General features: G+C 42.9%; 1 protein-coding gene across 3 annotated transcripts in view; it reads left to right on the plus strand.

The window, feature by feature from the left end:
- The window catches only part of SLC25A22 (solute carrier family 25 member 22), a 66,787-nt gene extending 42,786 nt beyond the window's left edge, over positions 1–24,001 (plus strand). For 2 of the 3 annotated variants that reach the window (XM_081203302.1, XM_081203303.1), the window contains 7 exons: positions 878–933; positions 6,514–6,604; positions 18,371–18,489; positions 20,150–20,321; positions 20,676–20,830; positions 21,823–21,898; positions 23,093–24,001. In XM_081203302.1, the coding sequence (XP_081059428.1) occupies positions 878–933; positions 6,514–6,604; positions 18,371–18,489; positions 20,150–20,321; positions 20,676–20,830; positions 21,823–21,898; positions 23,093–23,246 (823 nt within the window). In that variant the 3' untranslated portion in view covers positions 23,247–24,001. Of the gene's footprint in view, positions 1–877; positions 934–6,513; positions 6,605–18,370; positions 18,490–20,149; positions 20,322–20,675; positions 20,831–21,822; positions 21,899–23,092 lie in introns of those variants that run through there. The other variant, XM_081203304.1, reaches the window with a different exon arrangement.
- The last annotated feature ends 1,112 nt before the right edge of the window (positions 24,002–25,113 follow it).

Below are 25,113 nucleotides of genomic sequence, written 5' to 3' on the forward strand. Positions count from 1 at the left end.
TTATTTTTTCTTATTTGAACAAGAGTTTTACATTTGGGTCTTGCACTTTCAGTAGTTGTTTAGAAGAGGGAATTTCTTTCTCCTATACTACTATCAAATGTGCAACAGTCCTTCTCCTGCACCCACCCTGTCATCTCTTATTATAGAACATAATATATATATATATTAAGTTTCAATTTTAAAAATTGAAATGATTCATGATTAACTTCTTGGTTATCATTTGTACAGGGTATTCACTTTAAAAATTGAGCCATCAAAAATTCAATATATACTCAATATTCCTAACGGATTACAGCTGCAATCCTATATGCACTTACCTTTGAGTAAGTACCATTGAACTCAGCAGAGGCTTCTGAGTGGACAAGAATAGCATTGCACTCCATGCCCCCCATTCATCTGTAGGCTTTAGTATGGGGACAAGCAAAAAGTATTAGGTACATGATTCCAAAGAAATCTGTAGATCAGGAAAGCAGTTTTGCTACTGGCATTGCCTTTTAATTAGCTAAGGATAACTCCTGGGGGTTGTTCTGATATGTCTTATGAAAGGCAGTGCATCCTTCAGAGAGAGGTGATGTTGCTTTTTGCTGCACCTGGTCTTGTATCGGTTTTTACAAAGACTTCCATTTTTCCACCAGCATAAAACTGGAAAAAAATGTTCCATCTCTTTTCTGCCTTTCTAGTGAAGCCTGCTGAGGTGTATGAATTGCCTGCTCTTCTCACCTGCAGCCAGATGACTAACACAGGACAAAGAGCAGCTAGCTGAGCAATGTGACCAGACTTAAAACACTATTTGTAATGACTTATGTTGTATCAAGGGACTGAAACTATGTTTAAAACCCCAATCAGTGACTTTTCTTGTCCTCCATCTTTTCAATAGGTCTGACTGCCTTATCAAGACAATCCGTTCCGAAGGGTATTTTGGCATGTACAGAGGTCAGTGTTAAGCTGCATTATTATGAATGATTTATCACAGTAGGAAGCCTTGTTGGAGAAGGAGGAAAAGATGCTATTCCTGGGTTTGGGTTGCCAACATTTAGTCCTGGCGTTCTGTGCCTTTAGGATCTGCATGGTAATTTGAAAATCAACAGGCAAAGCTTTTCTCAGGCCTAGAGCGCTAATTTGTGTGTAGGTTTGCCTGTGGGGTGAGATATGGTGAATAAGAAGAGCAGAGTTCCTGCACCACCAAGGTGGCATTGGCTATGAGATATGCCCACATCATTTAGCAAAGTGCTTTCTTGTTTCCTTTTGTTTCTATCCTTCTTACTTTATGCAGATTTATTTGACATCAGCACACTGATTCAGTTGATTAATCAGTTAAAACAACTGAATCAACTAATGTAATTGGAGCAATGCAGTGGGGGACAATTCCATTAGAAAGAAATATGAAGCAGAAATGGACAGAAAAATGCAGAAGAACTGGAGGATGCCACTTGATACCATCTTTTTCAGGATTCTTTTTCTGGAGATTTTTATCTTTAGCAAAATCTAGCTTAGCTCATCTTCACTGCAAAGAGGGTAGAATTTTAGACACTGACTTGTGCTTACAGATGGTATTTTTTTACTTGAGTTGAAGAATTTTTGCGCACACTAATTTTGCATGCAATGTTTTGTGGCGTTTACCAGTTTGCAATGAATATGGCTTCTTCCCTCACTCTTTTTTACTGCTGGAGTGTGTTGTTCTTCCAGACCACACCGTTAAGAGTTTGGTTTATGCCCTGAATAAAAAACACTTTTGTATCCAGTGCCAAATTCAACCAAATACTGGATGGAAAAAAGGCAGTATCATCAGATGCAAATACTTCCCCAACAGGAGATTGCTTGAAAATAAACTTTATAGTGGGAAAGTATTTTGGTTTGTGTTTACTTTGGTGCATTCAGATTCTTGACTTCAGAATGGCTTTATAGGACAATCTGGCTTGGAATTTCTTTCCGTGGAAAAGGTTACTGCTACTTTTACTTATTATTTTGATTCTGACTAAGAGTGTGGAAGGGATTATTTTTATCAAGGTGGAAACCACACTCTCCAGTTTTTTGTGCCCAGGCTCCTGTACAATGGGATCAGCAATTGTAGCAGTGGGTTCCAGAGGCAAATTGTTGGTTGCTACAGTTGCTGCTTTTTTCCTAGGTGGTCTCCCATGACTTTAGTGGCTGTGTGAGAAGCTGAAACCCGGCCGGTAGAGCTCTTCCCACCACTGTATCTGCACACTGAGGAAAAACTTCATCTGTGCTGAATTTTTGCTAATCATGCAGCTGTTTAAAAGCAGAAAGGCTCTCTTAGATAATAAAAAGTAGTCGGTGCTTGCAGAGGGGAGGAAGCGTGTAACAAATTAGCCAATTTACCTTTCAGTTAATCTTACATGTCTTATCTATCTTGGCTTGCATATTTCTGTGTGTGGTCAGAGATCAAAGACACATAGTTGGAGTTCAAACAGCTGTAAACCTTGGAAGTTTTTCATGTGATTAGGAGGGTGCAGTCACAACTGGAATCTCATTCATTTTCTTGTAGTATAGAATTGCAAGAGCGTGCAGATATTTATCTGTTTATAAGACGCATTCATGCAGTAAACCATGGTTGTATCACCTTGGCAGTACAGTTTACTATTGGCAGTTTACCATTAATTAGTTGATTACGCAAGTCCAAGTTGAATGACCTTTGAAGTTTGTTTCTCCCAGTTGAATAGGATCTCACCAGATCTTGGTCAGGTTTCCCAGAAAAGGGGACTGGCTTTGGGCAATGGGGATGCCGTGACTGGCGGTTGAGGGCAAAGTGTTCTTGCTGCCAAGTTACAGGTGGGTGGTGGGCAGACAGACAGAGGTGTGTGGAGTGGAAGCTGCATTAGGATTGGCTGGTTGAGCAGTTGAGTGGAGAACAGTCCCTAGACAGGGAAGCAAATGGCTGTGTTTTGTGTCAGCTCTGACAAATTCATTGTAACAAGCAAGGAGTTGAGATTTTACTTAGTGCCAAGCTCATTGTTCATCATGTGCCCTCTCTGGACACATGGGAAAATACAGATGTACAAAACAGATAACTTTACTTTGAGTCAGGAAAGGGTGGGATTCCTTTGCAGTTCCTTAAATATCTCAGTACAGTTTCTGGATGGCAGCTCCTATTCTAGTGAGCCCTTGGACACTAAGGGCATGAAGCTTCCCTCCAGTTTGCTCTGCATCGGTTTCCTTTTGCGTTGTGAGTGTGCCAGGGCCAAACCTTTGCTAAACGGTCTCTGTAGCACAGAACTGGAGCAGTGCAGACCACCCAAGGCAGGCAGCCTTCTTACTAAGAATACCCTCAACGTCATCCCCAGGCTCCCACCGTAACAGGCAGACTATTCCTAGCTGCTGGATGGAACATAATGAGGCTTTATTTAACTTCAATACATAGTATATTTATACATTTTGTGGCTGTTCTATAACCTCTCCGATTGTGTCCTCCAGCAGCACGCAGTAGTACATTGATGCAGATCCCACTTGTGTCAAACATCAGCTCTGCTGAAGTTTATTTTCTCTTTAGCCTGATAAATGCAGATAGGTGCAAAAATATTCATAACCCTCAGATTCATTGACCACAGTTGTGTGGATTAGGACATTGCCTATACACAACTGCATATATTTTTGGTAATATATTCTGATAACAAAGGTAGAAGCTTTGTTGCATTTGCAAATGTATGGCAGGGAATTAGATGACTGATGCAGAAGGGAAGAAAAACCACACATTCTATCTGGTTTCTTTCTAATATTTAATGCTTCCATATGGCTGACTTTTTTTTTAAATGGTTGACTTGTACAAGCACATTGATGATTAGCAAAAATTTCCCAGTGTTGATTCATTACCAATTAAAGCAACAAATTAAACAGTACTACTTTGCATGAGAAGGATGTATATAGAACAAGATTTTATAATAAAATATATTTTATGAGAAACGCTGAGGATTTTGTTAAATGGAAAGGAATACATGAAGCATTTTAGTAGAGCAACAAATCAACCAGGTAGTTGTTCTTGATGTGTAGTCAATCTATCAAAGGTTTATGGGGCCCTTAGTAAAACCTTGTAAAATGCTGGCTTTATGGTGACTGTCTGCTCTGCCTCCCAGTCATTTGCTGGCGTCTGAAGCCTGGCAGCCTTATTTATGAGCAATTCTACATTTCAGCCCTAGTAAATTAGGCAACGTCTAGCATCAACACCCCTGGCCTGTATGCCGAGGACTGCATTTTGGAGACTAAAAAATACTGGGAGTCAGCGGAGGTGTGCTTGTCTTTCTCCAGTGATTTGCAGCCACACTGGGTTACTGAGGACAAGGATTATTATAGCTCCCCCCTTCCCCCATCAAGCAGCTTTGCTGAAAACATTAAAGATTTAGAAGAAAATCACAGATTGACCTTTTATCTGGAAATACATTTTTCCTGACTTTAATTCATTTGAGATACAAAAATATTGACCCAGAAGCTGTTTCATTAGTATTAGTATACAGTGCACCAAGTTTTTGTATGCTGAAAGGAGTTCAAGTGGGAGAGTGACTAGAGCAAGATGAGCGCGCAACCCCAGAGTCGGTCACGACTGGACCTAATGGTCAGGGGTCCCTTTACCTTTAGCAAGAAAGAATATGCCAGTCTTTGATAGCCGTTACCTAGATGATAGGAATCAGTGCCAGCTCTACGCTCAACCACTCTCCTTGAATGAGCTCCTACTTCTCCTGCTAATACCCATTCCCATGACCTTTCCCTTTGGGGCCCAGCCTGTCCAGCTGGCTAGAGGGGAGAGGCAAAGGAAGATGAGGCGGATGCTTCTCCTCCTTGCTCCCACTAGCTTAGAGGGCCAGGTGAACAAGTGACAACAGCAAAGAAGAGAAGAAACAGGGCTCCAGTGGGTGGCAGTGGTTCCCTGTTGGGTGAGGGCTTCAGCAGCTGTTCTGACTCCTGACCCCAGGGATGCCTTGAGCACCATGTCTAGTTTGGCCCTGAATCTCAAGTGTAAGCAACCTTTAGAGGAAGAGATTGTTCAGGAGATGGCTCTTGCCCTAATCTACTGCAGATGGCCCTTCATCATGCAAAGTACTCTGTGAATTCTGCATAGTTGGGGAACAAGCAAACCAAAGGTCATCCTTCTCATGGGGGAAATGCAGCGGCTGAAACTGGATTCCCTTTCCTAAGTGACCTCAGTGGCGTGGGTCACTCTTGTGTCACTAATGCTGCTTTCCTTTGTTATCCAGAGCAGCACACAGTTTGTAATGCCTTCAGAGGGATTTGCTGTTTGTTGCTGCCGATAATAGAGTACACACATTCACCATGTGAACGTCACGTGCTGTTTACATACCAGAGGACAGACTTGGGTGTGTGCCTACTCTGTTGAAACTGGAGAAAGGTGCTTTGGTATGGTATGCTGCAAACTAGCTGCCAACCCCTGATGCTGACCCTGATAGGGATGCATAGATTGAACACACTTTTTGAACTGAGGCAAGTTTTAGTTCTGAACAACGGAGCTTGAGGCCACAGTTAGGTCAGTGTATGCTGTTAATTAAGTAGAGATGCTTATGCAGAGTTCCTACAGGAAATACTTCTCTCTCTCTTTTGTGGTGCAAAATAAATACTTAGCAAAGTGCTTTGCATACATGAACTCAGCAATTTTTACAACAATTCTATAAAGTAGATGAGTACCTTAATTTCCGTTGGATGTACATGTCTGTGAAGCAGACAGTGGCTTGTCTAAGGCTACCCAGTGAACAGATGGTTGAGGTGAGAATTTAACCAGGGTTTCCATCTCCTAACTCTTCCTTTCCTCCCAGAATTGAGGTATGCTCCATTAATGTGCATGACCTTTGGGTCAGGGCATAGTATGTTAAAGGGAGCAATGCCTTTTAACACTTTTTGACAGATGTAACCTGTTTGGTTGGCAGAGGAAAGAGAGGCATGCCTCTGGAAGAGAAAAATTCACCGACTCCTTCTAAGCCTTGAGCTATTGAAGGAGGGCTTTTTTCAGGGTGGGCTGTGTCCCTCCAGAAGTTGTTGGGCTCTCAGCTCCCATGAGCCCCAGCCAACATGGACAATAGGCAGGGATTATTGGAGATGTAGACCAGCAACATCTGGAGGGCCACAGGTTCTGATCTAGATGATGCAGGGCAAGTAGCAGTTTGTGCATGTGTAACTGAAGCAGCATCTGATTGCTGGCAGTGGACTGGCTGGCTCTGCCCCACTAGAGGAAAAACCCTCCTCCCTGACCCATCTGAATCCGTGGTCCCAGTTAGTACTGAATGAATCCTATGCTACAGTGTGGCAGGCGAGGCAATTGGTTTGGATGGAAATGGGTACCACCACTGGCTTCCAACATAGCATACATTTTGTTTCTGGTGTGGCTCCTAGAATTGGTCTGCATTTCTAGCTTCTGTTGATTCTACAGTGCCTTATCTCCCCCAGCTCAGTTTTCTGGGTGAGGTTGATGGTCACCAAGAAAACACTTTTTTTTAAAGCTTTTCAGTCTTCCCTAATGCTCTTAATGTTCTGTTCTTCATATTTCTTGCCCAGGGGCTGCAGTGAATCTGACACTAGTGACTCCAGAAAAAGCCATCAAACTAGCTGCCAATGATTTCTTCCGGCAACATCTGGCCAAAGATGGGTGAGTGTGATAGAGGGCACTGCGTATAATGTTTTCTAGGAGGGGTGGCATGACTGGGATATTTTGATGGCACCCCATTGCTTCCAGTGTGGATGCACTGAGGCAGCTGTCCATAGTACTTGGTATTGTTGCCACTGAGTTAAGTGCAGTATTCAGCTGCTTGACTGCGCCTGCTTTGAAAACAATGGGATACCACTGACACATTTAATTTATACCACAGACAAGTGTTTCTCTTTCTTTTGGTGGATGCACTGGTTTTTGGTTGGAGGTGACTTGTCCCTATTTTGTGGAGACCAGTGCTCAAGACAATATTATTCCCTTTCACTTACTAATTTATTAAAGTAATATATTGACATTAATCTGAAGATCTCAGGGCAATTTCACAACATAAAAATACAAAATAAAAACACAAAATGCATAATAAAAACAAAGCAAAGCAATAGCCCCTCCTTCCTACAATCACATTTAAAAGGACAAAGAATGTTAATCAGCCCAAGGCCTGGTTGAAGAGGAACATTTTTGCCAGGGGCCTAAAGATGTATGATGAAGGTACCAGGTGAGCCTCCCTGGGGAGAGCATTCCGCAAAAGAGGAGCCATTGCAGAGAACGACTGCTGGTCACATGGGGGGGGTCTCCTTTGAGAACAAGGTTGGCATCTGAGTAGACTGGTTTGTTCAGTAATGATTAAGGTATTGTAGCTCATTACAGAGAGATCATTTTGGGGTTCAGATGTTAAGCTTATTAGAAATAATTGCAAAGGAGATTACGCAATATTCAATATCTAGTTTGCCCAAGGCCAATTGTGGAGCTATTCATGGACTAGGAAAGACGCAATTGCATTTCTAGGTTGATTGTCACACACTCTCCTGGCAATTTCCTTGGACTGTTTGCAGGACACTGTGCATACCATGAAGTCCTCCTACCAGAGATGACAACCCCAGTAACTGCTGCCTTTTATATGTCCAAAGGGACAGTGACCATACTTTTCTGTCTGCAGCATTTGGTGGGACCTGAAATTTTTTTTGCAGAGGCAAAAAGTTACCTACCCTCTCTGTGCATGCCATGATGCTGATCGGAAACACCACAGCTATAAATTTTCAAGCAGATTTAATTTACACATTTAAAGCATCATCGTCACATTTGGCCGTTAGCTGAAACTAATAAAGGTATTACCTCACTATTACTTTTGGATGATCAAAAAGAAGCATTGAGTAGTAGAGGTGTATCTGAATTTCACAGAACCTTTATACAACAGAGTAGATGTGTCATTCTGCACACTTGATCAAGATGATGCACGGGAATTGAAAGTGAGAGGCTGCTGACTGAAAGGACTCCTTTGCATCTCAGCCAAGGTTACTTTGCCACCAAATGTGGGAAAATATCCAAAAACAAAGGCAGTATCTGTGATTATTCATGTGTTAATGCTTAGAGGTCCTTTGTTTCTGCTGCAAATTCTAGCTGCTGAAGAATTGCAAGTTTGGCACTAACAGACAGAAGTGAAACTGCTTTATTCATTCATTCATTCATTCTTTACCAATATATTATTTGAGGAATGGCCTTGTGCAAAATGATACAAGAGGTGTATCCTCTGGAAACTGCCTTTGGGAATCTCATTGAAATTGTTTCAATGACCTTCAGAATTCCTAAGGACGTTTCACCAAGGCAAGGCACTTAAAATTCACTTTAAACTTGGATTTATGCAAAATTCAGGGCCTGGGAAATAGATTACAAACTCCATTTCTTAAAAGCTGGATTGTGGCCATGGGTGGAATGCAAATCTCATTTCAGCGGGAGGAGTATTAACCCATCTCTTTAGGCTGTCCCCCCCTTCACTCGAAATAGGCTCCACTTCGCCTGCTTGCCTACCAGCAGGAGAAAGGATTTGAATGCCTTGTTTCTTGGATGGGGAAGCAGTTAGTGAGAAAATGGTCAAAGGCGGAAAGGGGTTAAGAATACAGAGAAGAAAACCTTTCCCTTGTAGACAGCAATGTGGGGCAGAAGATTACCCAGTGCCTTATTTTTCTGTGGAAAATGCTCTGTTCCATAAGTTCATTAGTAATGATGAATGAATGCCAGTTGCAAATACAATACAGTGGTACCTCGGGTTACAGACGCGTCAGGTTACAGACACTTCAGGTTACAGACTCTGCTAACCCAGAAATAGTACCTCGGGTTAAGAACTTTGCTTCAGGATGAGAACAGAAATTGTGCTCTGGTGGCGCAGCAGCAGCAGGAGGCCCCATTAGCCAAAGTGGTACCTCAGGTTAAGAACAGTTTCAGGTTAAGAACGGACCTCCGGAACGAATTAAGTTTGTAACCAGAGGTACCACTGTATTAGGTAAGCATGGGAGTTTAGCTTCATTAACTAAATACAAGTAAAGCAAACAAGCTAAATTAGGTCACTCTCTAGGGCACCAGAACAATTTCCAAAGCAAACTGAACATTTGTCAATGCAAATTAATATAGGAAAAAATTCTATTATTTTTTTAAAAATAATTTTTATTAAGTTTCATATTACCAAATTAAACACATCAAACCAATTAATCCAGATTATAACAATACATATCATGTAATCCAATTGTATTCCAAAGTATAAATTTTTGTGGGGGGTACCCATGCTTCTTGATTGGCAGGAGTCCAATCCTCGAATATTTGTACTGCTTTCATTTTAAGAATGATATTTCCAGTCCCCTCTTCTCAATCCTTGTCATTACTCATTTTCCTTTTCATTAACCTCCGAGTTGCTCCGCAAGTGGGTTGAAAAAAACAGTCTTATTTGTGTTTCTGTGTGGGCTTTGTGCTGCTCTCTCGTAAATCACTCTCATCCAATAGTCCAGGCATTTCCGCTCGAGCAAGCAATCGTCATTTTGTCGTTCCGATGAAATACAGTCTAAAAGCTCGCTCTTTAACTTTCCCGACCTGTTGCATTGTAAATTACTCTTTTTCCAGGAGGGCTGCCCCTTCCAGATCGCAATCTCCTCGAAAATAATAAATCTTCGGCTCGCCCTCCCCAAGACCAAACCTCCTGCAACACAGGTCTCGTATCAAATCTCCATTCTTAGTGCGTCACAGAGAGAGCCCTTCTTTCTAAATCCTTCACAGAGTAAAACCTTTAAGTTCATATTATTCCCACACAATTCATTTTTAGTCCCATTTGCAATTAGTTGCTGTAACGGATCTTCTAAGAGGGAGGGTTATTAGTTAATCACATAGAGCAAAAAAATAAAAAGTCACCCCCCCCTTTCAGTTCCGTTGCATTCCATTCCACATACCATGTCTGTAGTACTTTGATGTAATCTTCAGTCTCAGTCTTCTTCATTTCAGTGGTAAAATTGTTAGCAGATAAGAACCTCCTGCCTCTCTTGAAGCATGTGCGTTATCTTTCACCAATTTTTTTCCTTTTAAGTAACGCAACTAGTTTCGCACCTGGAAGCAGCTTCGGAGGAGTTCCGAGGCCCGCCGAGGGTTGTGCACCCAGTGCCTCACCCCCTCCTTCTTCCGAACTCGGGGGTGATTTATGGCAACAGTGGGTGAAAACTGCATCTCTCCCCCCTGGAGAGATGAAGGGAGACTGATTTACTCCCCATAATCAGCCTCTAATTACCTCGTGCGGGCTAGATAGATGTTAATATCCGCCATCTTCCAAGGCGCCCCTAGCGCCTCCCCAATATAGGAAAAAATTCTAGTTCAAAATTTTCTAGAAGACCATCTGCAGCTGCATTTCAGTTTTTTGTTTTTTAAAAAATCGGTTTCACATTTCCCAACATATTTTAGCCTTTTGGTATACTAAGGTACAGTTTGCTAAACACTCTGACCATTACTATGAGCGATCCCTGAGAGCTTGCATCAAAAGGTAGTTAATCCTAAAAACACAGGTGGTTATCTTTTTTTTTGTTTATAAAAATAGTAGCCTCTTGGGTAGTGCAATATAATAAAGGTAGAAATGCTTTCTGTTTATTGAACCTGTCAAACACAGATACCCTCAAGCTATTTCAAGGCACTCTCTGAAACAATGAAGGCTAAATATATATTACTTTTTCAAGCCTAGAAATACCACTACGCTTTGGAATGAGAAGCTGCTTGGATGCAGTCCACAGGCAGCATCACCTCTATGACTGCTGTGTTTGGTCTTGTTTTCATTTCTCAGTTCAGCCCAAAAGTTATAAAAATTTCAGTTTTTAACAATGCCAGCCCAAATTTCAAGTGGTGGGAGTAGAAAGTTGTAGTTTTTCCCTGATCCACCCCAGAAAGAACAATTTACTCTATGTTAGAGAACGTGGCTAAGCCCTAAGAAGGTCCACACAGAGTTTCAGTTCTCATTCTAATGTGTGTTTCTAACCCACATTTGAAGTTCTGTAGCTGTGTTGATTATGAAGACCACTATTTGATAGTTTTCAGATGGTACCATTAACACTCTGCATAGTTATTAGCCTAATAGTTTTATAACTCCTTCTCAAACATTGTTTCTGTATGTAGTCTTAATTATTAATTTCCTGGCCCACAAGCACTTGTGTACCACAGCCTATGTATTTACAGTAAAAATGATCACTGAAGACAGTCTCCAAGGTCAAATTGCTTGTAGGATGAATGTAACATATTTTTCCATGTATAACACGCCCTCGTGTATAAGACGCCCCCTATTTTGGGGGACTCAAAATGCAGAAAATGGGGGTGGGGTGGGAGATTGCTCAGAGTTGTTGAGCATTTTGGGGGGGGGGAGATTGCTGGAAATCACTTACCCGCCTGACATATGCTGCCACTTGCATTCACTGCTAAAGCTGCCTATCGTCTGTCCCCTCGCCGGCAGAAGCTGCCAGTTGCCCGCCCATTTACCACAGTGACACCCAATCCACACCAGCCCTTGCTGGTTCTCATTCTAATGTGTGTTTCTAACCCACATTTGAAGTTCTGTAGCTGTGTTGATTATGAAGACCACTATTTGATAGTTTTCAGATGGTACCATTAACACTCTGCATAGTTATTAGCCTAATAGTTTTATAACTCCTTCTCAAACATTGTTTCTGTATGTAGTCTTAATTATTAATTTCCTGGCCCACAAGCACTTGTGTACCACAGCCTATGTATTTACAGTAAAAATGATCACTGAAGACAGTCTCCAAGGTCAAATTGCTTGTAGGATGAATGTAACATATTTTTCCATGTATAACACGCCCTCGTGTATAAGACGCCCCCTATTTTGGGGGACTCAAAATGCAGAAAATGGGGGTGGGGTGGGAGATTGCTCAGAGTTGTTGAGCATTTTGGGGGGGGGGGGAGATTGCTGGAAATCACTTACCCGCCTGACATATGCTGCCACTTGCATTCACTGCTAAAGCTGCCTATCGTCTGTCCCCTCGCCGGCAGAAGCTGCCAGTTGCCCGCCCATTTACCACAGTGACACCCAATCCACACCAGCCCTTGCTGGTTCTCATTCTAATGTGTGTTTCTAACCCACATTTGAAGTTCTGTAGCTGTGTTGATTATGAAGACCACTATTTGATAGTTTTCAGATGGTACCATTAACACTCTGCATAGTTATTAGCCTAATAGTTTTATAACTCCTTCTCAAACATTGTTTCTGTATGTAGTCTTAATTATTAATTTCCTGGCCCACAAGCACTTGTGTACCACAGCCTATGTATTTACAGTAAAAATGATCACTGAAGACAGTCTCCAAGGTCAAATTGCTTGTAGGATGAATGTAACATATTTTTCCGTGTATAACACGCCCTCGTGTATAAGACGCCCCCTATTTTGGGGGACTCAAAATGCAGAAAATGGGGGTGGGGTGGGAGATTGCTCAGAGTTGTTGGGCATTTTTTTTGGGGGGGGGGGAGATTGCTGGAAATCACTTACCCGCCTGACATATGCTGCCACTTGCATTCACTGCTAAAGCTGCCTATCGTCTGTCCCCTCGCCGGCAGAAGCTGCCAGTTGCCCGCCCATTTACCACAGTGACACCCAATCCACACCAGCCCTTGCCGCAGCCACCAGTGACATGCCAAATAGCCGCTGACAATCTCCAGCTCCCGGCAGCAACCAATCTCACGTCCCCCCTATGCACTATCTGTGTATAAGACGACCACCAAAATTTAACATAGTTTTTAAATAAAAAAAAATCAGCTTATACATGGAAAAGTACAGTAAGTTCCTTTCTTGGCAGGCATTATTAGCATGTTGTGGACGTCCAGTTCTGTGGAACCGGTTTTACTTGGTAAAAACATCTGGCTACAGGGACTGCTTTGCAGCATCCTAGATATGTTTGCATAAGGATAAAAATGGTAGCACTGCATATTCACCATGTGCTATATATGTACACAGAGATAGGAAATGCATTAGCACTCAGCCTGTTAATGCTGTTGCAGCTTTTGTAAAGAGACTGCAGAGGCAGCAAAAGTCCACTGCTGTTGTGGCTTGAAATTTAATGTTTTCATTAAGCATTGCAGCTCACAAGTCCAAAAGTAGAAGCAGTTGAATTTCATGGACAGTAGAGCGGTGATGTTAAGCAAGTGTCTCCAAGACTTTGAAAATGACCATCATGAATGAAGCAAGCAAGTTATATTATTCCCAGGCTGTATTGCATTACATAGCTATGACTTCTACACACTGTCAGTAAAGAACATCATCACTCTAAGGAATCCTGACTTGTCTCATGAATTTCATGTTGGCTACTGTGTCTCAACGTTTCTAATTAAAAAGCATTGCTTTCCAAAATCACTTTCAAGCATTTGAAAATATTGCCGCATTTCGGTACCATATCATCACTCAGGTTTACTCCTTCCTGTGGTATCACATAACTTTGCTTTTTTATCTTGACCTTCACTTTGTTTGTTGTTCTAGAGTGGGGCTGGAAAGCTGCTGATTTTAGCTCTTTCTCTGCCTAGCTGCTAAGCATTATTGCATTAGTTGTTTCTTTGTGGACGTAATCAAAATCAGCAGGGAAACCGATATCTTTAAACCACCCCACTTCCTGCTTTGTGTTCTATTTTGCTTGGAGAACAGAAATACGCAACAGAAATTGCCTAAATTTTAAAACCATCCAATTTGGAGGCCATCACTGCCTCTTGTGGAAATGACTTCCATAATTTAATTATGCATTGTGTGAATAAGTATTTTCCTTTATCTGTCTTGAAAAAATTAATATTCTGCTTCATTGGATGTCCATGAGTTCTAGTGTTACGTGTGTGAGAGAAACTTTTCTTCATCCACTTTCTTCATACCATAAATTATTTAAGTGTCTATCATGTTGCCTCTTACTCAGCTTTCCCCTAAACTAAAGAGTTCCAAATACTATTACCTTTCCTCATAGGGGAGCCCCTTGATAATTTGGGCTGCCCTTTTCTGCATGTCCAGAAGTGTACACAGCATTCCAAATGCGATAGTACCATAGATTTGAATAACAGCATTATGAAATCAGCTGTTTTATTTTCACTTCCTTTCCTAATGATCCCTAGCATGGCATTTGCCTTTTTCATGGCTGTGGCATTCTAAGTCAACATCTTCATGAAACCTATTCATTAGGACACCAAGGTCTCATTCCTGGTCTGTCACCACCAGTTCAGACCCCATAAACATTTATGTGAAATTAAGATATTTTTTTAAAACCCAACATGCATCGCTTTACACTTGTATACATTGAAATGCTTTGCCATATTACTTCCCATTAGCTCAGTCTGTTTGGAGTTCTTCACAATCTTGTTTTGTTTTAATGACCCTGAATAATTTAGTATTGGCCACCTTACTTCACTGTATTTACTGATCTTGATTATATACTCTTGCTTGAAATGGAAACTGTCACCTTGCTGAATCAGACTAAAATTCATCTAGTCTTAGTATTCTCTTGCAAATATCCCAGCAACCAGCAGGTGCTTTGTGTTCTGCTAGAAATAAGCCAGTCGTCCCCTAGTAGACTATGCACTATCTTCTACTCACTGTGACAGAAATTAAGTTTGTGTCTCTTGCTTTAGAGACCTTCAAAAAAGTGACTGCAGCATATACCCTATATATACTGAGAATGTTTCTCAAAGGGTTGCCACCAACTCCCCCCCCCCACACTTCAAGTTCTAAAGCAGTAACTCCCTGTAGATATCCACATTTTCTCCTAAATTTGTGAGGTGGCTAAGAGCTTTGAGGGGCGGAGAAAGAATACAGTGGACGCTCGGGTTGTGAACGTGACCCATGCGGGAAGCACGTCCGCAACCCGCAGTGTTCGCAACCTGCAGCGCCACGTCTGCGCACGCGCGGGTTGCAATTCGGCGCTTCTGTGCATGCGCAAAGCGCGATTTAGTGCTTCTGCGCATGCACGAGTGCCAAAACCCAGAAGTAACCCATTCCGGTACTTCCGGGTTCAGCATGGTGCACAACCTGAAAACACGCAACCTGAAGCGTCTGTAACCCGAGGTATGACTTTATAGAAAATGGAGGCCCTCCCTACCAGATTCCACTTCCACATGCATGTAGCTAGTCAACTGCAATAATGAATTGTTTGGGGAAAATGTCAACAGCTCTTTAATTTCCCTTCACGCCAATGTGATTTGATATGGAAAAATTCCTTCCTATGTTCTCAAAGGATAAATCTATATTTAGTGATTTAATAATCTTCACTGCGGCCTTCCACCTATAATCCCCTCAGATGAGAGGAGGATGAATCCAAACAACAGCCATGCAGTCTGAGAAATTAACTGCCTGTAGTTCCCTGAAGCAATTCTGTTATATCTTTAGGGAAGTCAACAAAGTACTTGAGGAAGCTTTCAGCAGTGGCAGTTCCCTTAGGCAAGGGGGGTGAACTTTATGCTACCTGACTTTTTCCACAGGGTTGAAGTTGTTGACGGTTCACAGATGCTAAGCTTCAAAGCTGTTGTGCTTGGGTTGGAAGGAGTAAACTTGACAGGCCGCCGTTTGCACCTTTAGCATTTAGGGCAAGCTGCCATCCATTGGCCAGGATCCTTGGCTGTTCTAAATCTCCTGAGGAAGTACAGCAACTGAGCAGTTTTGTGTCTGGAGAATTTTCTGTATTTGTAAAGAGCTTTTTCTCCTTCATATGGATCTCTTTGGGCTTTAAACCAAATTCACATAGCCTGCTGCTTCCTGATGTTTTTCTCCTTACTGTGGGCAACTAAAGTGATGACATAAGTTTATCCTTAATCCCTCCCATTGCAAAGTGCTGGGATTCAATGTGTCAGATAATCTACTAATTCAAAGCACTGCAGTACATTTAGTTATTGCAATAGTAGCAGTTTCTTCTTAGACAGGAGCTTCCCAGTGTTGTTGTAGCAGCAACGCGGGATGTTAAATGGGAAGTATCTTAACAGGACCCCCCAGATATTGGGAGGGTTTTCACTTTTGATTGCCTAGTTTGGTACAACGGTTGCTGTCCCATCTATGCCAATCCTGCTTCTCCATTTGGTCAGAAGCGACCATCATAGCAATTGACATACGTTGTGGGATGCTAGTGATAATGTGCTGAATCAATGTGTCTGTTCATAGAAGCAGCATAATTGCTGGAGGAAGCAGCCATTGGGAAATGCCTTCATGGGTGGATCTGCAAGCCGGCATCTGAACCTTGCTAATACAAGTAAGCAAGGTGGACGGCTACCTGAAAGGCCATATAGAGATAAGCCTGATATCCAGTTTAAACCATTCTTAAACCTGAGTACTGGTCTAAATGGAGCAGTTGTAAGGTGACCTCGCCTCCCCCACACCTCCAGTAGGATTACCAACTTCTTGATAAATTGGGGTTAGATGAAATAGTTTTCAGTTGAGTAAATGGAGCTGAACACATGGACAGATTCTGCATAGCTCCATCAGACAATAAGAAGAAGAGTTTGGATTTGATATCCCGCTTTATCACTACCCGAAGGAGTCTCAAAGCGGCTAACATTCTCCTTTCCCTTCCTCCCCCACAACAAGCACTCTGTGAGGTGAGTGGGGCTGAGAGACTTCAAAGAAGCGTGACTGGCCCAAGGTCACCCAGCAGCTGCATGTGGAGGAGCGGAGACGCGAACCTGGTTCCCCAGATTACGAGTCTATCGCTCTTAACCACTACACCACACTGACAATCACATCATTCCAGAGTGGAAAGTGCCAGGGAATTTGGATGGGACACAGTGAGAAACTGTTCTCTCTCTCACTTAATGTGTGACCTTCTAGTAAATGGAAATCTTACTGCCTGCCTTAATGCTGCAAATTAATAGGAAGCAGCGCAGGAGAGCGTGGTCCAGTGATACAGCTCCACATGCACATGCAGGACTCTGCCTTTGTTTTCTACTGCAGGCAAAGTGTCATGTGGTTTTTTTGTTTTGTTTTAAATGGACTCCCATTATAAATGAGATGTTTAATATCCTGCAGGTTTAAGGGACTAAAAGTGGACAGGTCATTTCAGATCTCCAATTCTTTCTGATTTGTTTTGCCTTTGATCTATCTTAGGCACTTGGTTATTTAGGCTGTCCAGTTTGTGATCCCTTGTAAAGAGTGGTGGGGAAGGTGTGGCCCTCCAGACATCAATGATGCTAGACTACCAACTCCTGTCAGTCCCAGAAATTACGGCCAATGGTTGGGATGATGAGAGTTGGGGTCTAGTAACACCATTATCTCCTGGAGGACCAAATGCTCCCCATCCCTGCCTTTAAAGAACCTAATGAACATCTTATTTATTTACTTTGTTACAACACCAGCAACAACTTTATGTTATTGCTTTATTCCACATAGTCTCAAAGTGGTTTACACCATAAAACAAAAAATAGATAAAAATAGATACAATTAAATAAAATCACAGTGGTGGCAAGATTGGGGGAGCCCTGGGGTGGCTACAGTTGCTCCAGAGCTCAGCTCAACTTGTCCTATGCTTGTTCTGGTGGGTGCATTGCCTTTCTGCTCCCCCACATCCCCTCACAAGCCACTGCTGCACAGTAGCTTTCCTCCTTCATAGTTCCTGCTTTCTCCCCTTGGCCAATGGATTTTGGTATGACAGTGACGGTTCTGCCTGTGGATTATATGTCTTATATTTGGACAGAGGATGAATCATTATGAGAAGAACTGAAGAAAGCAGTTGAATGTGTTCTGTGTTTACTGCTGGGGATCTGAGATCAGGGATAGATGAATTGCTTGCCATCAGAGAGGTTTTATTTGCAAGACGAGCCCCTGAATAGCCCCATGTTGACCACAAACCTTCACATTTTGCCCGGTCCATACTAACACAACTGGAAATTCTCTCTGCTGCACCCCTCCCCTGCAGTGTTTACAATTTCATTTTCTTTGGATGTGCACTTGCTTGCCTAAGTGCCTGGGGGATTATACTTGTTTCGCTTGCTTGTACCTTTCGTAGGAGCACAATGGCAACAGATGCTCACTGGATCAGAAGCAAAGCTTCTGCATTTCCCTGAGCTTTTGGGGAGACTTTCTCACCAAAGAATGGCTTTGGTTGTGGTGAAAGCTGGTCTTTGGTGGTGTATTATTCAGCACTGTGCATCTGGATATCCAACACCATTTTTTGTTTCTCTTGAGTGTCTCTTCACTGCCTTGGATAGTTTAAGTCACTTGGTTACCTCCGGCCTTTTTTTCTGCATTGCATTCATTACCAATCAAGTCAAAATTGGGCATGTCTGATGACTAACATTCCCCAGGGTTTGTTCCTTCTGTGATCCATAAGTGACAGAGACAGGGCTTCTCACAGAGAGAAACAAGCCTGGCGGCAGGTTAACCCAGTTGGGGTCAATCAGCTGATTTTTCTTTGTCTCCCTCTCCCTCTCTTTCCTATCTTTTTGTCAGGAAGAAGCTGACCCTGATTAAGGAAATGCTGGCTGGCTGTGGGGCAGGGACCTGCCAGGTGATTGTCACCACTCCCATGGAGATGCTCAAAATCCAGCTGCAGGATGCAGGCCGAATTGGTACCTCACCTGTCTCTCTTCTCTCCTCACCATGCCCATGCAGCAACAGAAAATGTCTCCCATGGCTTTGCAGATGATGGGAGGGCAGTGGTGGGAGGGAAATAGGACTGAACTGTGCTGGGATCAGGTTTTATTAAGGGGTGATATACAAATATCCAAAACTAAGTTTTTATTGCTTAGCCCAAAGGCCATCAACGGTGAATCAGTAAAATGTGGGGCACACCACTGAGTATAATTAGAACACAACATAATGACATAATCGGTTACAATATACAATATATACCTTAATAAATTTTAGGGATTCGGAGCCCTTTCAGCAGTTCTGTTAACTGAAGTCGTTCTTTCCCTGAGTAGCTCCAGGATATATTACATCACTGGGAAGGACCTCAGCCTTGTGAGCCAAATGATGAGTTGTTCTCTTTCCATTCTCCTGATGTGAGAGAGCCTGAAATTGTATCTTTAGATATCTGTATAGGGAAGAGGAGGCTGGTAAAACAATAGCTTGTGTTCAGCTTGTGAATTATTAAACTGGATAACTAATGCAAAAAAGGGAGGAGGATTAGTTGCCCCTTATGGTGTGTTTTTTCTATGACACTTTCTTTCTGTTTCCACCCCAGTTAGAAGGTCTGGCAGTGTGCCAAAGCCCTTAAGCATTAAGAACTTGTGTTCTTGCCCCAAACAACCTTACCTACCATTGTTATGTTGTCTCATTTCCCCCCAAGTAAATTTCAGGACAAAATTTAGAATACTGGATCTTTTCTGTTGACAGGTGTGGATCATAGGGGGAAAGAGGTGTGTGTGTGTGTGTGTGTGTGTGTGTGTAAGTTGGGAGAGGGGATAGCTTAATGATAATCACTATCTATTGCATTGACAATGAATTCTAATAATGCAGGAACTGCTTAGCACAGAGGAGTTCAGTGGGGAATTTTCGCAACCACAGAATTGAACCACCAGCGCTGTTTGTTTTCAAAAGCTCAAATATAAATATCCTGTTAGATAGGACTATTGTGAATAACAACCACTCATTGCTGGGACTTAGTATCTCCCTCTGCTTCTGATCGCCCATTTGCCTCTGAATCTTTTTCTGTCTTACCAGTTTCCAGTTGTACTTCAAATCCTCTGTTACTAATGTGTTAAATTAGAAGGCTGCAGAAAGATTCTCACTGCAGCACAATACTGGGATTTAGTGCTCAGTTGCAACAGAGGCTATGTGAGCAAATATATTAGCTCAGGGGATTTACATGGGCTCCATCTTCTGATAAAATAGGAGAAGTGCAGTGGAAGAAGTTTGGGGGAGAAGAAGTGAACAGCCTGCATAGATCTCTGGGTAAATGCTTTGTCATATATATATATGACAGTGGAGTGCACTGTGTGTTAAATCCTGTGATATGCTCAGAGAATATGGTGTGACAGCCACATAAATATTTTACTTAGAGCTAAAATTCAACAGCACAACTTAACTGGATAAAGGCAGTTTCTAGTGACTTATCAGAGGGCAGTACAACTGACCTTAAGCAATGTTCAGGTCATTACATTTGTGGCTGGCCTATTCATCCTCCTGTCAGAAGCAAGACATTTATGTTATGTCATTGTCTGTAACTTGCATGCTGCATTCATGTTTATTGCGGTAAATGACAACTCTGTCTTGATTCCTCTTCAGCTGCTCAGAAGAAGCTAATGGCCGCACAGGCTCAGTTAAACCCTTCCACTGGTGCTGGGGCAGCAGAGTCTGTTGTGGAGACACGGACGACAGCAATGCAAATCACAAGGGACTTGCTTCGGAGCAAAGGCATCGCAGGACTTTATAAGGGACTTGGCGCTACGTTGCTAAGGTAGGGCACCCCTTTAGGCCCTCTGGAGGACCTAAAATCCAAATGGTGCCCAGTAGTCTGGGGTAACAACAAGGAATGAATAGGAACACATGTTGTTCCCTGGGTATTGACTCAGTTAGGGATGGGGACAGAGTGGGTAAGGGAGGGAGATGGCGATACACTGCACTGGAGTTTCATAGTACTAAATGAGAACAGTGTAGAAAGAGAAATATCTGATGCATTTGAAAACTATGGAAAGGGGAATCGTCTTTCTGTGCACAACTACCCACCCCTTACAATTGGCATGGGGCAGCTTGGTATTAAAGGACTAAACGAAAGAGCTCTTCCCTCATGGTCTTGCTTCTCCTTCTGCAGGGATGTACCGTTTTCCATTGTTTATTTTCCATTGTTTGCAAACCTGAACAAACTAGGGCAGACAACCCCGGATGTCAAGGCTCCATTCTATGTGTCCTTCCTTGCTGGGTGCCTGGCTGGCAGCACAGCAGCTGTAGCAGTGAATCCTTGTGATGGTAGGTACTGCAGCAAAGTTCAGTCAAGGTGCTGTGGGTGTGAAATGTGGGGAGGTTCACCAGAAGAGTTGGGGACAGGGGGAAACTGAGGGAAGAGTGTGAGCCCTGGTGTTTTTGTGTTCTCACGAGGCACAGTGTCACAGGAGGCAAGCTGGCATATAATGCAGTGGACTACAGCAGTGTTAAGAAAGAGGGGCAAAAGATCTAAGTTGCAAAGCACCCAGTACCACAGTAAGAGAAGCTGCTATCCTGATTGTTCCAGCTAGTGGAGGTTTGTATACTTTCCACTTGAGAAAGAGAATTGAAGAGATGCAGCCAGCCACAGGCCCTTCTTGTAGGAAGGGGAAATTCTGTACTACAGATTATCTTTGAAGGGATGCTAAATGCATGTCAGATATAGAAGTGATCTCTGCCTGATCTCTTGCCATTTGATTGAGGGGCGGGGAGAACATCCTCCAGGCAATGAGGGGGCTTACAGCTCTCCTGAGCTAACCAGCGCTGTAGCCTGTTAAAGCATGTTTCTTCCTTGAAGAAGGGAGCCCTTGGGTACTACACCTTAACAAAGGAACATCTGAACCCTCTAGGGAGCAAATAGCTCCCATCAGCCACAGACTCAGGTAGCACTCATACACCAGAAATGCATTGCAAGATTTTGTGGCAGAGTCCCACTTCTTTGTGATAGTCAGAGGCTAAGAGCCTTGCAGTTGATGCAGAATGTGGTAGAGGTGCAGCATAATGTGTTAAAGGAGGGAGGCGGCTTCATCATAATGACAGAAGCAAATGAAGAGCTTAGTAAAAAGCATGTCCAGATGATAAAGACTAATCTGTTCATGGAGAGAGAGTTGTAAAAGGGGAGGTCATAAAAATCTCTTCCAGCTTAGCAGTGCTGGGATACTTGTATATACCTAAACAGCTAAAGGAAGCCTGGAGAAATTAATTAGATACAGACCAGAGCACTGATTGTATCTAACGCTGCTGTCTTCTTTCCCCAGTAATCAAGACAAGATTGCAGTCCTTGCAGAGGGGGGTCAACGAGGACACATACTCAGGGATCATAGACTGTGCCAGGTAACTGATCTTTTGAGGGTGATCAGCAATCAGCGAAACCTGGGTGTTTGTCCCAAGGATACCAGTGAACACAGAGGCTTACCAACAAAAGGATTGTGTTGCAGGCATAAAAACAGAATTTTACTCATATATGAATTTGATACATGTTTCTTGTGGGGGCTGCTGCTGCTGGATGTATCCAAATCCACTTTGATAAAACTGTGAGATTCTTATTAAAATATAGTGAATGAAATACAGTATAGTAACTATGGCAGCTTGCCTTGTTGGCTATACACTTCCTCCAAGATTGGAGACGCCATAGTAGGCACAAGTTGCCAGCGGATGTGGGGAACGACAGTAGAAGAGAGGCAGCTGTGGACTTACTTCCCATAGGCATCCAGTTGACTATTGCAGGGAACAGGGTGCTGGACTAGATAGGCCCTTGGTCTGATCCAGCAGGGCCCTTGCTTTTTTAACTGGGCCCGTTGATAGGTTCCAACCTTGAAGTGTGTCTCATCCTGCATCCATTAACAACTGGGAGGAAGGGACAGCACTGCCCATCTGAGCTCCCAGAGTCACTGCCACTTAGCAGCATGGGGAAGGGTGAAGCAGCAGGGGGCTTGGCCTGGGCATTGGCGCTGTGCAGGTACGCTGGCGGGAGTGCAAGATTGGCTCCACAGGGGCAACCACACACTGCTGGCATCCCCACTGCCTGGTCCCTCCCACTCTTCTCAGCCATTAAGTGGCAGCAACTCCATCGCCAGGAAGTCAGACACCTCCCCAACAACTGCTGCTGCCTGCACCTCTCCCATCATTTATTTTGCATTGTTCTTAAAATCCACTACAAGCAAGCCTGGAAACCCACCCAGTGTTGTGTGTCCCAAACAAGGATGTGAAAATCACCTAGTCTGAGCTTTGTTTGGGCAAAGACTGACACATATGTGAATGAAATTCGCAGCAGATAACCATTTTTATGCTATTCCTGGCCAAATAGCCATTGAGATGAGCAGGAAATTGGTTTTTCATTGTACTTGAAATGCCTTTGTAAAGTATGCTGCTCATGTGGGAAAGCCTGTTTGTTATAGATAACTCTGTGCTCTAAAGCAAAATGGGGCGGGCATGACTGAAGTAACAGATATTCTGATTGGCAACACTTAAATGGGAGTTGTGGTGAACACACGTAGTCTCATCTGATTTCTTTGTGTGCCTTTTTAGGAAAATCTGGCGGAATGAAGGCCCCACAGCCTTTTTGAAGGGGGCATATTGCAGAGCCCTGGTCATCGCCCCACTCTTTGGTATTGCACAAGTTGTGTATTTCATCGGCATTGCTGAATATTTCCTAGACAAGCTTCCAATGCGCCGGGATTAACCCCTCACACCTCTCCCCATCCAATTGGAATTCATCATAGTATTCTTTGTCACCATGCTATCAGAGCAACAGCACAAGGAGTTAAAACAGTAATGGGGGGGGGAATGAATGTTGTCTCCAAACCAAGTCCCCCCCTCCAGTCAACATGGCCTCACCATTATGCCAGGGAAGATACCTGATTATGCATATCTCCTTTCTAATTATCAATCTCAAAAGACACTGGTTAGCACAGACTGTCTTACAGACCTTCTTTTTCTCCTCTTGGCTAGGGGAGAATGACCAACAAATCAAGAAAGAGCAAAGGACTTTTCTCCCCCACCCCCACCCGTTCTTGGTTTCAGGCCTCTGGGGAAGCCAAGGGGCTGCTATCCATTAAAGGGAGGCCAGTTTGTCATTCGAAAAGGCGGGTAATTTCTGAAATAAAATGTTTTGTTTTCATGTAGGTCTCCTAAACATCCCTCTCCTAAATTAGCTGGACTGAAGTGAACTCTTTGGATATCAAAGGAGGAGGGGAAAGGGAAAGGCACATTTTGTATTTAGAATTTGTGAAAGGGACTGCCTTCCTGAATGAGTGTGCGCAGGTGAAATGTACTCCCTGCAGATGTGCACTCAACTGCTAAGGAGCTGCATCTGTGGAAACACAGTGCTGTCCAGTGTCGCGAACTAGCTGAGCCATTGTGATAGGGAAGAACTGAATAATTTTGGGATCAATTTTTTTTTAATAAAAAATCTTGCTGGATTTAAAACAAAAAAAACCCCAACCCAGTAATACATTCCTTTCAATCAGCCTAGTTGATGCTGGTAATGCTGCTGTTCCACCCAGTGTTTCAGTTGTCTGTGTTTTGACCTGTACCTGTATTCCTTTCCTGTTTCCCTCTGGGAGCACAAATAATGCCAAAGGGTTACTTAGGGAAAGCTGATCTCTGATGTGGCTGTAAACACTGCAAAATGCCAGATGGCGTAGAAAGACTTAGCTTAGCTGAAATCAGTGGAAATAATCTTGCACATTTCTTGAGGTTCAGTTGCACCGAAGTCAAAGAATTATGCAATATTCACGCCAGTTCAGATACCAGTTCTTTACTGGCCTGCAATGATAATTTTTTTAAGGGTGCCAGCTAGTTTTCCTATTCAAACCAAAACTGACAGCAGAAGGTGGTTTGTTAACCTCCACAGGGCTCTCCATATCTCTTATGTTCTCTCTCAGAGATAGAAGCCTGGTTTTCTTCTGTTTGTTTCAACAGTTACTCTTCCATCAGAGCAAAGTAACCTAAGTATCAAAATCAATGCTAATTCTGGTAATTTTCCCTTTATTTTTATTTCCTGCTTCTCGGGTGCTGACACAGTGCTGCCTGCAACATTGCAGGGAAATATTTTATATTTTTTAAAAAATCTATTAAAGTTTTGCAAATTCCTTTTTTTGGGGGGGAGGGGGTGGGGCAGTCTGATTTTGGAGGATAGCATGTTTAAGAGACATTCCCCCCTCTTGCAACTTGGACTTTGTCTTCTTGTTGCTGCGCCTCAATACTTCCTATATCCCATTCCAAAGAAATGAAATGAATTAGGTATGCAGATGGTGTGGCTATTTACATTTGCCCTTGGAGATGTCTTAAATGTTCCGAATGCCCATGTCACTGTTGGCTAGGGTAGCCAGACGCAGAAGAGGAAAGGAACTCTGCACCTTGAATAGTAGAAGAGGGAAGCATCAGCAGATGTTTATTGTTATGAAAGCTGCACCTGTTGTGACATTCCCTCTTCTACACAAATATGAAAGGTATAGGAGCCCCTCTCTTGTCTTACATCTGGCCCTCCTGTTGTTGGACCCTTTGAGTTAGCAGGGGGAGGTGTTTTATTTATTTTAAAAATATGG

Source organism: Podarcis bocagei (genome assembly GCF_964188305.1).
Source record: "Podarcis bocagei genome assembly, chromosome: 1".
In the NCBI taxonomy this organism is placed as follows: Eukaryota; Metazoa; Chordata; class Lepidosauria; order Squamata; family Lacertidae; genus Podarcis; species Podarcis bocagei.